Source organism: Pan paniscus, chromosome 12 (assembly GCF_029289425.2).
Source record: "Pan paniscus chromosome 12, NHGRI_mPanPan1-v2.0_pri, whole genome shotgun sequence".
NCBI lineage: Eukaryota > Metazoa > Chordata > Mammalia > Primates > Hominidae > Pan > Pan paniscus.
This window is the reverse complement of record NC_073261.2, coordinates 76,265,047-76,280,708: the sequence shown is the minus strand read 5'-3', so window position 1 is coordinate 76,280,708 and position 15,662 is coordinate 76,265,047. Positions and strand designations below refer to the sequence as shown.

Sequence of the window (15,662 nt, the reverse complement as noted above, 5' to 3'; positions counted from 1 at the left end):
TGCCATTTCAGTAAATGGCATGCAATTTAAATAATACAGTTTTAAATTGCATGCCATTCTGAGTAGCAAGATAAAATCTCTGGCCATCCCACTCTGTCCCTCATGACACATGAATCATCCCGTTTTCTAGTGTATCCACGTTATATAGTCAATTAGTCACTTATAAGTAGCCCTCTGGGTTATCAAATCAACAGATCACAAGAAGAAGGGTGAGTATAGTATAATAAGAAATTTTGGGACAAGGAGAGAGAGAGGAAGAGGCCACATTCGCAGAACTTTTATTATGGCATATTGTTATGATTGTTCTATTTTATTACTAGTTATTGTCACTAATCTCTTATCATGTCTAATTTATACATTAAATTTTATCATAGGGATATATGTATAGGGAAACACATAGTATATATAGGTTTTGGTACTATCTGTGATTTCTGGCATCCAATGAGAGTCTTGGAATGTATTCCTCAATGGATACAGGGGGATTATTGTACTTTCCAGAGATGTTATATTGATAGCAATTTTTATCTTTATGATATTGGACACAGTTATTTCACCATCACACTTCACAATCATGAGATGATTCACTGAGAGACCTTTCCAAATGAAACTCTTAAACCATGCATTTTGGTTTTAAGGATATTCATTATGTAATGCCCCAATGTTATAATTATATCAAACATAGTATCAGTGCTTAAAATAAATTTATTAGAAGGATAATGGCATTCTTATGATCCTATTTTGGAGAACAATTGTTTTAAAGTGGAAGTACAAAAGTCGGTCCTATCCTGTGAAAAAAAAATTATCTGAGCTAGTAAAGGCTACACCCAGAGGGCTATGTCAGTGGTTAGAAGGTTATTAGCAGGTTAGTAAAGGGCAGCCACATTTCATTGGAAGCATGTTTAATTAGGGGAGGAGGAGGTTTCTCCTCATATGTTCATTACACAGACTTTATTTTTTCCTCTAATATCTCAATATCCTCAAAGATCACCTAGAGCAGAGGTTCTGAATTCTAGGTAAATGGGCCTAAGGATGCAACCCTTAAACATAACATACATAATTTTGTATACAAATGTAGATAGATGTGTATTTTTCTAAAGATAGAATGTTCTACTTTATTAGATTCTTATGGAGGCAGAGATTCAAAGGAAGTTAAGAAAAACTGATCTAGATTAATGTCTAAAACTAAATACAGTTACCTAAGCTTTGTACTCTACATAGGGCCTTGACACCAGTGTATGATATTTTATCCTTTTTGATACTCTGCCTTCTCTTGAAGGCACTTTCATTTGTTTATTAGAAGTTAGGTGACATTAAAACCAACTTATTCCTGGCCAGGCGCAGTGGCTCATGCCTGTAATCCCAGCACTTTGGGGGGCTGAGGTGGGTGGATCACGAGGTCAAGAGATCGAGACCATCCTGGTCAACGTGGTGAAACCCCATCCCTACTAAAATACAAAAATTAGCTGGGCATGGTGTTGTGAGGCTGAGGCATGAGAATTGTTTGAACCCATGAAGTGGAGTTTGTAGTGAGCCGAATTCGGGCCACTGCACTCCAGCCCGGTGATGGAGCAAGACTGTGCCTCAAAAAACAAAACAAAACAACTCATTCTTGAGCTTACAAGATATGAAAAGTGGGTAGACAGTGGACAAATATAAATAGCATGAAAATCATGAGACTTGTTCATAGTTGACATTCAAATAATGACATTAAAGCTGAGAAGGAACAAATCACATAGTACAGTTTTAAAAATTGTTCATCATACACCAAAATACTAGCTATTATGTATTATCATTATAAAATATATAAATAAATATGTCTGTGCTATTTAGTAAAAGCTCCTGAAGATATAAGAACTCAGAGTGTTTGAGAAAGTATTAAGAGAAAGGCTTGTCATTGAGTTGGGAATGTGACTTGTTCTTCCATTAAAGTCAGCTATTTATAAACTATAAACTATATGATAAAACAAAGATACTTTTAGGTAATAGTCAAATTATAAAAGCGACTGTTATAAAATATAAATATTAAAATCAACCAAATACTTGTAAATACCATCTGAAGTTTCCTAAAAACCTAATACTCTTTAATATGTCATTTTTTCTGGCCCTCAGTGCTTAGCTATTCTTATAACTTGTTTCCACCTCATTTCCTAAAAGCTAGATTTCTGCATTGTAGTGACAATTAATTTTTTATATCTGACATGATTAATTCATTTTTTGTAACCAGTAGTTAGATTCATTAACCTGATTACCCGTATCTTGGGTGAAAAGTCCTTCAAGACACTCTCAGCCAATATCTTTAGCCACACTTATTTAAAATCATGATAATGCTATTCTCTGTTTAACGTGACTACTTTTCAGGAGTGAGACCAGTATATCCCTTCATTATGATAAGAACTTAAATTGCTAAACAAATTGTATGTTGGAAACAATAATGGCAGATAAGAAGTTAAAGGGGGAAATTTTATGAAATTTTATGAAGGGCTGCTATTTGTATATTACAACATAAGATATACTCGGCAAAAGTTCTTAAACACAGTAATGATTAATAAACATTTCTCAATTTGATTTGATGGGTTGGTTTCTAAGTAATTTGTTTTCAGAATCTGAGAACTTTTAAAAGTAAAAAGTTCATTAAAAACTCGCAAAACAGAATAAATTTTTATTGATTAAATGTTTCAAAATATATTTAACTCATTTTTAAATAAGCTTAAGTTTAGCTTCAAATACGTAGGAAACTCATGAGTTGCTATCCTACTTTATTGAGCTCTTGGTTTCTGATAGTGATAAAAAAGGCACCTAACCTCCCCACACAGTTGCAAAAAGGATTAACTTAAGTGAGAGGCAAAAAAGTACTAGGAGAAATCGGGAAAGAAGAGGTTTGACTTACATGTCTCTATGTCATTCCCAATAGTACCCAAATAGCAGATACCCAACACATATCTGAAGAAACTAATTTCTCAGATTATTTCAATTTTGTCAGCAATAAACATTTAATAATGCATTTGTTTTCGGGCAAAAAATCAGCATATTCTGAAAGCAGAAAAAAAGGGCCTGTTTGGGTTTCACTGAGCTTTCAGAATTGCCTGGACAATTATTAAATTGGCCCTGTGATACTCTGTATGTTAGCTTCTACTACAAGAGAACTTCATGAAAGTCACTGATAGGTCTCATTGACAAGTTTCCTGGGATGGAACAAAGAACATTTCCATAAATACATAGCAATAATGGAACAAAAATGGCAACTTACAGACAAACTACAAGATTTCAATTTAAGGAATGAAGCAGTTAAGCCTAGTTGATATAATATCCTTTACTTCTGTTTTACCACAACTCTTAGAAAACATCTGCATTATCTGTTTGCCAACCTGTGTAGTTTAAATGATGCCAAAACCCATCAAACCATCAGAGAATCTTGCTCTCTCTTTTAACAGAAAATAAAAAAATGCTAACATGGTTGTGTGTCCAGAATTGGTGGGTTCTTGGTCTCACTGACTTCAAGAATGAAGCCTCGGACCCTAGCGCTGAGTGTTATAGTTCTTAAAGGCAGTGTGGACCCAAAGAGTGAGCAGCAGCAAGATTTATTGCAAACAGCGAAAGAACAAGGCTTCCACAACATGCAAGATGACCCCAGCAGGTGGCCAGGGCTGGCTCGGGTGGCCAGGGCTGGCTCGGGCAGCCTGCTTTTATTCTCTTATCTGGCCCCACCCACATCCTGCTGATCGGTCCATTTTACAGAGAGCCGATTGGTCTGTTTTTCAGAGAGCTGACTGGTCCGTTTTGAGAGGGTGCTGATTGGTGCGTTTACAATCCCTGAGCTAGACACAAACCTTCTCCACCTCCCCACTAGATAAGCTAGATACAGAGTGCTGATTGGTGTATTTACAAACCCTGAGCTAGATACAGAGTGCTGATTGGTGTATTCACAATCCCTTAGCTAGACATAAAGGTTCTCCAAGTCCCCACCAGATCAGCTAGACACAGAGCGCAGATTGGTGCATTTACAAACCTTGAGCTAGATAGAGTGCCGATTGGTGTATTCACAATCCCTTAGCTAGACATAAAGATTCTCCAAGTCCCCACCAGATTAGTTAGACACAGAGTGCAGATTGGTGCATCCACAAACCCTGAGCTAGACACAAGGTGCTGATTGCTGTGTTTACAATCCCTTAGCTAGACATAAAGGTTCTCCAAGTCCCCACCAAACTCAGGAGCCCAGCTGGCTTCACCCAGTGTATCCCACACGGGGCGGCAGATGGAGCTGCCTGCCAGTCCGGCGCCATGCGCACCAGCACTCCTCAGCCCTTGCGCGGTGGATGAGACTGGGTGCCGCGGAGCAGGGGGCCGCACAGGAGCCCGTGGCGGGGGGCCACTGGGGAGGGGAGGCTCAGGCATGGTGGACTGCAGGTCCCGAGCCCTGCCCCGCAGGGAGGCAGCTAAGGCCCAGTGAGAAATCGAGCGCAGTGCCGGTGGGCCGGCACTGATGGGGGACCCTGCGCACTCTGCATCTGCTGGCCCTGGTGCTAAGCCCATCACTGCCGGGGCCCACAGGGCCGGCCGGCCGCTCTAAGTGCAGGGCCCGCCAAGCCCACGCTCACCCGGAACTCTAGCTGGCCTGCAAGCGCCGCACGCAGCCCCGGTTCCCGCCCGTGCCTCTCCCTCCACACCCCCCCCAGGCTGAGGGAACCGGCTCTGGCCTTGGCCATCCCAGGAAGGGGCTCCCACAGTGCAGTGGTGGGCTGAAGGGCTCCTCAAGCGTGGCTGAATGGGCGCTGAGGCCGAGGAGGCACCGAGAGCGAGGGAGGGCTGCTAGCACGCTGTCACCTTTCAGTTGCCTTACAGTAACTGTAAAAATTCTGATATTTAAAAAATCCAAGTCATTGATAAAGTAAGAACAAGTGAGAAGTCTGATAATATATCATTTCTTTCCATCTCCTTGGACACAATTTCTCAGAAGCTAAGCTTAGAATTTTAGGAAGATACATTCAATATACTACTTAATAAAAAAGTTCATTATGTTTCATCATTTGGAATAACCTCAAATTCGCAGCAAAATTGAACACTGTGAAAAAAGATAATTAAACAGGAAAAGTCAGAGTTTTAGACACTTGTTTAATCTAACACAGCTACTGTATTTGTGGCTTCAGATTTCTCAGAGTAAGATTTATTACAAAAAGTTAGTGTTAGTAAACATTTAACGATTTCCAATGGAAACCAAACATTTATATATTGAAATAAATATTCATCTATGCATGTAAGTATATTTTGGCTAAAAACCACCAGAAAAAAAATGCTTTGACCTAGAAGTTTAATGAGGGATGTAGATTTATTCAAAAACTATTTACTAAGCACCTTCTGTGTGTCACACCCTGATTATTACGTCTTTTGTTAGACTCTATTCAAAATTGGTTATTTAAACAATAATTCAGATATTCCATATGGTTTATCAGTTTCCACAAGACTTATATTTTCACTATTTTACTTTAAGAGGAAGGAAAAAAATTAGTCAAACATTTCCCATATCTATACATTTAATGAGAACATGGGCAAGTCTTCTTTTAACAAACTTTTTCTCCCAAATGATTCTTAAGTATTCTAATGTTCTAATGGTCCATAATGATTTACTTAATTTGCTAATAAAGTTTCTCTAGTAAAGTTAGAAAATAGTGCTTACTAACGAGTATTATTGATTCAAAACTTTAGTGAAAACAAAATATGGTTATTATAAGATAAATTATAATTAATCGTATAAATTATAAATAACTATGGTTATTACAAGAAAATTTTTTTTATGTGTTACTATGTTTAAATACCCATAAGACAGTCTTGTGTGTATATGTGTTTGTGTGGGTCAGCAGAAATAGCAGACTGTGACATCGACTGATACAGTTAGGATCAATCATGTAAGTAATAACATTTAGTTATGAAGAATAGGCTATGCTATGTTTAAAAATGCATCTAATGATCTTTGTATATTTTACTTTATGTTTCCCAGACTTTATAAAGGAAGGTGCATAGCTTGTAGACAGCAGTCCCCAAGTGTAGTTTTTACTCTGCCACTAACGAGCATTGTGATCTTGAGCAAACCAGTTGGTCTCTTCAAGGTTCCATTTTGTTGTTTGATAAATGAAGGACGTGGAATAGAAGAACGTTGAAGTTCCTTCCCTCCTTCAAATGTAATGATCATGTAAGGTAGATTTCTTTAATTACATGATACTTTGAAAAATTAAATTAAACAAATATTAAAAAATCATTAAATTAACCAACACTTCAGTACCAACCCTGCAATCTCTAAATAATAGAGTGACTTAAATAAATAATAAATTACTGATGACTTGAATTAAAAATAAACTAATCTTAGATTAAGCTACACTAAAGGTTTGGAATTTAGGGTAATAATATGACTTCCTGAGCCCTGAAATATTTTACCAGATTTCATGGATGAAAACAGAGTTAAGGTTTAGATCTAATACTCATAAGCTCTTCCAGACAAATTGCATGATCACGAGAAAAGATTTACACCATCTCTATGGAGTCTTAGAGCATTTCTCTCTTTCTCTCAGATCCTCTTATCCCTAAAGGATCTCTTTATCTTACCACTCCAGACCACCATTTTCTATTTTCCTTAAACTTAACAGCAATCAAACTCGGCATTTTGAAAGTTAATACATTTTATCTGACATGTTCAGGTTTTCTGGATCCTCCTTATCTCCCAATCAGACTAATCTGTTGGCAAACAGGAATAATAATGTCTTTGACTTCTTTGTTCCTTCCTGCAACTGGTTTCCATTTCATTGGTACCTGATGCTGTCTGGTGACACACAGCAGCATTAGAACATTGAATAATTGCTGGTTAAAAGAGAGAGAGGGGGAGAGGCAGAGAAGAATGAGAGAGAGAGAGAGAGAGAGCGAGCCAAAAATGCGGGCATGTCTCTCCTTCTATTAAGTTGTTCATTAGGTTTTACAGTATATTTTGCATTCATCTTGTTTATTTTCTCACATTCTACTTTAGTACTTTACCTTTTGATACCTGGATTGGTTAGTAGTTTCCTAAATAGTTTGTCTGTCTCTATCATTTCCTGCTAATCCTTCCTAAATGAATGCATGCTTGAAAAGACCTAAATCTAATTTGCTATTGATTTCACAGTCTTACTACACCACTCACTTCAAAATGGTCTCTTCTTCCTTGGAATGGGTTTTCCTTTTATATCTTATTCAGAAATTAGCCAAATATGATATGATAACTCTAGCACTTTCTCACATTTTATATTTCTAATCTTGAACTTTTTTTGCCTATCTCTGTAACCAGACTGTAAATTTAGTATGTTACTTTTATGTAGTATATATCCTTTAAATATTTGTTGATTTAATATGTTAACTTGAGTATAAAACGAACATTTGACCTTGTGTAGAGTGTAAAAGAAATCTTTTGACACACTGTGATAGGAAAACAAATTCAAAAGTTTATTGTCAAAGATAACTGTGATTTATCTGAAGCAATCTTTAGTCGGGGTAAGCAAGATGATGTTAGGCTTTGTGAATGAATATTATGAGAAAGAAAGTCTATTTTTGTGGAGAGAGAAAATTTTCCCGCATAACTGTAATTAGGGACAAATCAGAGATTAATGATGCATTATATTCTAGAGCTTTAACTGATAAGCACCAAGAAATGGCTTTCTCAACTTTAAATGGTTTGTAAAATATTATCTCTGTACTTTGCTCTCTATATAGAAAATAATGGATACTAGGTCTTCTATTCAGAAAATTCATTATTTATTCTAAAATGTAAACTGTTGAGTTACAGGAAGATTTCATATACTCAAAAAGAGCATAAAATCTACCTCTACTAATTAGTTTCTCTATGAAAGCCTTCCAGGCAATTACAGGGCAGTACCATTGGTCAATGCTTTGGTTGTCTTTCATTAAAGGTATAGTGTTGCTACCAGATGAATTGCTTCATATAAAAGCACTTACCACAAAGACCTATAATGGAGGTTAAGTGCTATACTAATTACTAATTTCAATCCTTATTACCTATATTTTGCAGTACAGGCACTTTAAAGGAACCAAATATAGTCTGCTGGTTCCCGCTTCTCTGATTATAAGATTTGGTGGTAAAAGCTCTAATTTAGCTGTTCTTCTAATAAAAATAACCCCAAAAATTAATAAAAAGAGCCATACCACAAACTGACATAAAATACATATACTAGACTTTGCTACTGAACTCGTATTTACAATCACCGTGTCACAAAAGCTTTAATCGAGGTGACACTCTTCAAAATTTGTATTCAGCCATTATGGCACCGTTGCAGATGAAGCTCCAAGAGAAAAAGGTATTTGAAATTTTCATGGCTTATTTCCTACCTCAGCATCACACTGAAATGAACACAGAGCAGATGATTAATAAAACATCTGATGACAATGGTGACTCCCCTGAGTTCTTTATATATTGATCATTAACCTTTTATATGTATATATTGAAATTCTTCATATGTGCTTTATTTTCTTGAGGGCCGACTCTGTGTTTTACCTTGCGTATATCCTTCAGAATAATTGCAACTTTGCCCACTCTTGGTTTATTTATATTTTCTAAAATACATCTTGGTAAAAGGGCATTTAAAATCTCTGATTAAATGTTGAAAGTTGTATCTGAAATAACTATATGTAAAGATTTGCTTCTTATTACGATACTGCTCATTTCTATTTTTAAACATCTTTTACATTGTGTTTCTTATTCTGAACAATTATTTAATTGGCAAATAAGGTACTATATGTGTTAAACAAATATTAATCTAGAAAAATATGTACAATTTTTTTTCAAATAATTAATAAGTACTGCCTCAATCTCAGCTACCAGATTCAAATTGGACATTAGTCTGCTACAAGAACACAGGAACCATATCTTTTTTGAACTATATTCAGTACATGGCATCTGGTATGTGCACAGTCAAATAAAATATAGTAAAATTGGGGCATATAGACATTTTTGAAAACATAAAATATTTACTAAAATGCAATGATGTTTGGTTAATATATCCTATATTTATTTTCTATCATCTATGCTTGGGTAAAGCATCCTGTATTTCTCTTTTACAGATACATTATGCATATTAATAAAGTCCAAGTATAGATATTTTAACTTAGCTTAACCCAGAATTTCCCAAACTAATGGGACTTTCCCTTTCTCACCATAAGTAGTAATAAGCTCTAGGTAAAGATACCAGTTTGAAAATTGCTGATTAAGTGTTAAAAGTTACTAAATAAAGAAATTTTAAAGAATTAACTATGAACACAAAACCATGCCTCAAGAGGCAAATGCCACACTGCAATAGTAACAGGATTTATCATTTTGCACGTTCAGGTCCACTGTTCACAGCTGACAACATCCCATGAGCAAAGCCTAGACCTTACCCTACTATATATTTTCATGGCATCCAGTGTGATGACTTTCTCTCAGCAAATAGGCAGTGATTAATCCATATTTTAGGGAAATTACCAATACACCTTTCTGTAATTTTATTAAGGTTTTAGCTATTACTTTTAAAAGCACATTTTTTAGGCTGGGCATGGTGGCTCATGCCTGTAATCCCAGCACTTTGGGAGGCCGAGGCAGGAAGATCACTTAAGGTCAGGTGTTCAAGACCAGCCTGAGCAACACAGCGAGACCCCCATCTCTACAAAAAAATTTTAAAAATTAGCCAGGCATGGTGGTGTGCACCTGTAGTCCTAGCTGCTAGAGAGGCCGAGGAAGGAGGATCCTGTGAGCCCAAGGAGTTTGAGGTTACAGTGAGCTATGACTTTGCCACTACATCCAGTCTGGGCAAAAGAGTGAGATCTTGCTTCAAAAAAAAAAAAAGTTAAATTGATAAAGAATAAAAATTGAAATTGCACATTTATACTAGGATTTCAGATAATGCAATAATCTGGGATTAGCAGGGGCTATGTAACATTGCATGCATATTAAGTTACTTGGCTTTCAAATCTTCCATTACTTCACCTTACTGTATATGGTTCACATAATTGTAGTGTAAAATTGTGGTAATTCCCAAGACATCGATTCAGCAAATATTTACTGAGTGCCTACTATTTGCCAGTATTATAACAGGCACTGGACATATTAATTTCCTTGCTTCCTAACTTTGTCATAGAACAATTTTTTTATTACATTTAATTCAGCAAATATTGGCAGAGTACTAGGCTTATGGAATAGGTTTGAACTAGGGCTTGAAGATTTAGAATTCTATAAACCAGAAAAGGTCCAGAAGGGTATTACAGACATTTCATTCCATAATTGTGAGTCAGTACTTGGGATATTTGATATCAATTGAATACATTGGTTGTCATTAAATTACTTCTTTCAAGAACCAAATAAGTCTGATAGAAGAATTTAAATATATATTTTGATTATTATTTTTATTGGGTAAAATAGAAATGTATTTTTATACTTTTTCTTTATACTGTGTTATAAATTGTGTGCTTTGCAAAAAACATAGTTATATCTAAAAGGGGAAGAGAGAAATGAGATTGATGCCTTTAGTAATAGAGACGATAATGATTGCAGTAAAATATCTTTATACTTTCAATTTATATATTACTTAAAAAGCATATTTGTTTTAAAATTGAGGATATATACAACCACAAGTAACATTGTTTAAAATTTCTAATCTACCACCTTTGTTTCAATAACATAATATTGATAAAACTCATTCACAATAAACAAGATAATTTTTATTTTATCAATAACGGCTTGACATTTATTTTATAGACTTAAAATGAGTAGTGCTAGTGTCAAAGAATCCTCATGAAACTCTACGGTTATATGAAAGTGAAAACAAACTTCTTTTATGTACATGTTCTTATAACTGCTGATTTATGCTACTATTGTTTTCTCACTAGTTCTCTACTTATCTCATGGGATCCCTACACTTTAATGTGTTTCAGCTGTGCACTACCATCTGAGGAAGCGTTAGGTCTTATTTTCTCTCAGAAAAAAAAAGTGTTATAATATTCTTTCCCTTAGTTTTAAATTTTAACTTTGTTACTTTTGACAAAGCCTTTCCTTTGTTTAAATGCAAGGATCCAGTAAAAAGAGCTTTGATATGTTGTGCTTTTTATGTGTGCATTTTTCTGATTTCATTGATGTCCTGAATTTTGAAAACGATAATGTACACCTTCACGTTCTCCTATAAAATGGCATTTGTACACTGTAGCAAGAACAGTTTAGGACAGCATTACATTCACATGACTCTAAAGTCCAATAAATAGTTGATGGTTTCTCAGAAAACCACAATTTGGTGAAACGGACGCAAAACAGTGCTTTTTCTTCCAGTTTGTTTTTCATAAAATCTTCCCCCGATACATATTCACTTGCTTACCTGCAGGGTAGCGCTCGATCACTGGCCAGCTGTCCACCTGCAACGTGGCATTGCCACCACTCCTCGTGAAACGAACTACATGGTATTTCCCATCATTAATGATTGCATTGGACTCTTCAATGGCGATGTCATCTGTCCCAACATTAAACTTAACTCCAATTTTTCCCTGGTGCTGTAAGAGAGGAGGGGAAAAAAGAGTTGAATTAAGTTGACTAGTCACCATTTAATAAAGATTACATACAAGGTATTGTTTTAAAATGTGCTTTGGACAACAGCTGCTTTCCTCCAATTTTACTTCTGAAAAACTACATGTAGTAGAAGCAAGATTCGTGACATCTGGACAAATTTAAGACATCTCTTTCATGGATAATTGATATTCCAAAAGGCACACTTTCAAGGGAATTGAGCTGCCTTCTTCCCAGAGGTTGTCACAGAGAAGGTGCACAGCTGCCTGCACAAAGGACATCCTTTCGTGTACTTTAACACAACCCCTTTAATCCACTCTCCCCATTTCACAAGAAAAACGGGGCTCCAAATTCTTACTTTTAATAACTGGTGAAATCAGAGCAATGATGTCTGTTTAGAGCCCATTGACAAATACTCACAATAGGGGAAATCATTCTAAAGGGTATGGGGCATTTAATGAGTGCAGTCCCTTAGTCAGTATTCACAAAACCATCAAATACTAACAGCTTGAAAGTTATTCAATGTTTTTATTTTATTGATGATGAAACATCAACATTTTATTGATGATAACACAGGAAGGTACAAGACTTGTTCAAGGACACATAACTTAATGGAGACGTACGAAAACTAAAATTCAGTTCCCTTATTCTTAGATTATATCTAAGCTAAGTTGAAGCAAAGATACCGTTATACAAAATGAACGCCCTCTTCACTTCTTCATATGCAAAGCCTCATTATGAATCATTCTAACTATAAAGTTGTTGCTGTTAACTTTAGAATTTCATAATATAAGGTGGCAAAGAGAAACATGTGCTATGTCCTCTGCCTCTGGGAAGCATTCTCTAACAGGACTGTCAACTCTACCATGAATTCTGTTGATTTCCAAAGCATGTGGATTTGTCCTTAATCAGTTGCACAGAATACTTGTGCTGTAGGCCCTTGTCAGAACACATAACCTCAAACTGTCTGTGGTTCACCCTTCATCAAATCTCAGTTGAGAGAAATGACACGGAGGAAGAAGGGTTTAAAGTACACACAGTCCATCCTTTCCTGTAGAAGTTTTAAATCAGAATGTTAGAAACCTGAAGATTTGGGCCACATTCTCTTCGCTCTTTGTGGGGTTCTCATCATTATTTGAACTAGGCAGCAGGAGTATGGAATCAGCTTACACTAAGAATCCTTATGGAAAATCTTTTTCAAAATTGTATTAATCAAAGGAAAATATTTGAGGATGTTATTTTTCAGTATTGCTCATTATCTCCTTCATGTAGAGATCCTAAAGGTTTCTGTTGGTTTTCTTCCCCCTGGGTTCTTATTGTACATAAAGATCTCTTTCTTATAAGTTTGCATGCTTACAATTTTTTTTGGTTTGATTAGCTTTAGGCTTGACGGATGGTTTAACTTTTTTAAAAAATCACATTTTAACACTATATACATGTTTGTTAAATAAAGATAACTTATTATGTCTCTTAAATGAGATTCTTTAAAATTTTCCTGTAGAGTTATATCACATGTGTTAAAAATGTATGTACTAAATTAATTACTGAAAATGAGCAAAAAGTAATTCTGTTAAGAAAATAATGCATGCTTACAAAAAGGTCTGAGCTAAAAAAAATCTTTTAAAAAAATCTCCATAGGTCTTTCAATAACGTTTGAATTTTCATTGGACTTTTGCTGTTTGTTTATTAGCTGAATCAGTCTACACAATACTAAAATGCCTTACAATGACATGTATTTAAAAGTAAGGGTCATGAGAAATATGGTGGAAAATAATAAGTCCAGGGGAAAATATATACTAAAGTCTCTGCAGCTATTAAAATTACCCAGCCAGAAGTGATGGCACACATGTATAATCCCAGCAGTTTGGGAGGCCAAGGTGAAGAGGATTGTTCAAGCCCAGGAGTTGGAGACCAGCCTGGGAAACATAGCAAGATCTCGTCTTTACTATTAAAAAAAGAAAAAAACAACAACAAAAAAAGAAAATCTGGGCATGGTGGCACACACCTGTATTCCCAACTACTCAGGAGGCTGAGGTGGGAAGATCACTTGAGCCCAGGAGGTTGAGGCTGCAGTGAGCCATGATTGTGCACTGAACTTCTGCCTGGTTGACAGCGTTAAGACCCTGTCTCAAAATAAATAAATATTTTAAAAATTACGCTATCTACATGGACCCTGAGTTTCCTAACAACCAAACACATACGTAGGGCTCTACGCATTTTATAAATACTAACTCTGGTATTCTTCATAACAGTTCCATGAGGGAGATGCTATTTTATCTTCATTTTACAGATGAGAAAATTAAGGTACAGGGTGATTAAGCAATTTGGCTAAGGTTGCACAGCTGGAAAGAGAAAAGCTATGGTTCAGATCCACACAGTCAGGCTCCAGAGTCTGGTCCTTAATCATTACACCAGGCTGAGTTTAGGACTGTTGTGCCATCCTATAGCTGTAGCTAGCAGATTTGGTAAATCCAGCTGTTTTTACTACCTGTTTTATCTCTCCTGCTAGAATAGCATCACTAAGGGGCCTTGTATTGTTCTTTGAAGTTAGTAGACATGTATCAATCAATGTATATTTAAAATAATTTTGGAATAAATTGTAAGCAACTGATATGTGGATATAATAGAATATTAAAATGATTCTTTTTGTTTCAGTTTCAGCTGAGATGTTAACATGATAACATAATAAGTCAAAAACACATTACTGTTTCCATCTTACAAAATGAAGTATAAAGTTACTTAAGCCAGTCTTGCAAAGGAGAACACTGAGAACTGCTTTTAGGGTCCGGAATTAATTACCTACTTCTAGTCCATCAAAATGCAGAAAAAGGCAAGAGGAGACTGACAATTAGAAGAGGATTTTTGGAGACAGTTGAGATGTGATGTGATTTCCACATACTGCAGGGTGGAAGTCTGCTTTTCCCTATCTCAAGTGCAGGAGAAAGGGACATTAGTGGAACATCTAAGAAAATTTGATATGTGTCTTCTGGGACTTGGTGGGTGGCAGTGGTCAAGGTAGTGAGCAAACTAGTATTTGACTATACCTGAGAAATCTTCAAGGGAAGAGACTGTGGCTGGCTGATGCCCAGTGGCCAAGCAAAGAGATATTGATGTACCAGGAGCCACTTGTGCATTAGGGTTTGTTAGGACAAAGGACACTTGTGGACCCTAGGTTAGAGTCTGTGTAGAATTGTATTGTATCCTGTTTAGCAGGGTTACTAAAGGGATTGGGCTGAGTGGTGAAGAAAACTCAGAAAAGAAAAGAAAAAAAAAAAAAAAAGAACTTGGAGTTGCAGTGATAGATGACCAGAGGGTGAGGTGGGAATCCTAAATGACCATGTGAAGGAAGTGCATTTACTACCTCAATGGAATTGCAGGTAAATTCTAATAATGGGGTTAAGGTCTGTAAAGAACCAAATGCTTCCGAAAAGTGCCTCCTTAAGAACTTTAAGTATAGGCTAAGCTCAACTAGATGGCTACAATAATACTAGCCAAGTAAGGTCATTTCTGCCCTTTATGTCTTCTTTCTTCTCCTGCTTCATCCCTGGAGGAATAAGAGAGGGAGAGGAATAGTGAAAGCCATGGAAACAATCGTGTTCCTCCCAGTGCAAGTGGGGGCTCCATTGTGGCTGAAGCAGGGATAATGAAGAGGCTTTAACTGACTTCTGCTATTACAGAGGAGTAAGCTGATTTTACTTTTTATGTCTAAAAGTGAACGGATGACCTTTTTACTATCCAACAGGGAGCAAAGCACTGTTGAGACTCCCTGTGGACTTCCCTGGTGGTTAGAAAGAAATATTTTTACAGAACAAGTTTAATTCTTGTTACACCTTGGGAAGTACTTTCAACACAACAAGTACAGGAAGATATCTGTTACTCTAGGGTTGCCCATTGTTTTAGGGTCTCGTCTATTATAGACCTGGTTCTTATCCAGGATACATTGGAAAACATTCTTGAAGTTTCCTACTTATTATGAAACTTATTATGGAAGTAGGACATAAGAGCCTATTTTCATCAGAGTATTAATTATTAAGAAGGTCTAGATTCAGTGAATAGAAGCATTGCAATGTTAAAGTTGAAAAATGCACTAAACTGTCAAATAAGT

General features: G+C 36.2%; 1 protein-coding gene across 48 annotated transcripts in view; it reads right to left on the bottom strand.

The window, feature by feature from the left end:
- The window catches only part of NRXN1 (neurexin 1), a 1,114,986-nt gene that overhangs the window by 159,826 nt on the left and 939,498 nt on the right, over positions 1-15,662 (bottom strand). For all 48 annotated transcript variants that reach the window (XM_055107954.3, XM_055107959.3, XM_055107953.3 and 45 more), the window contains one exon: positions 11,373-11,544. In XM_055107954.3, coding sequence (XP_054963929.1) covers positions 11,373-11,544 — 172 coding nt within the window. The remainder of the gene's footprint in view (positions 1-11,372; positions 11,545-15,662) is intronic.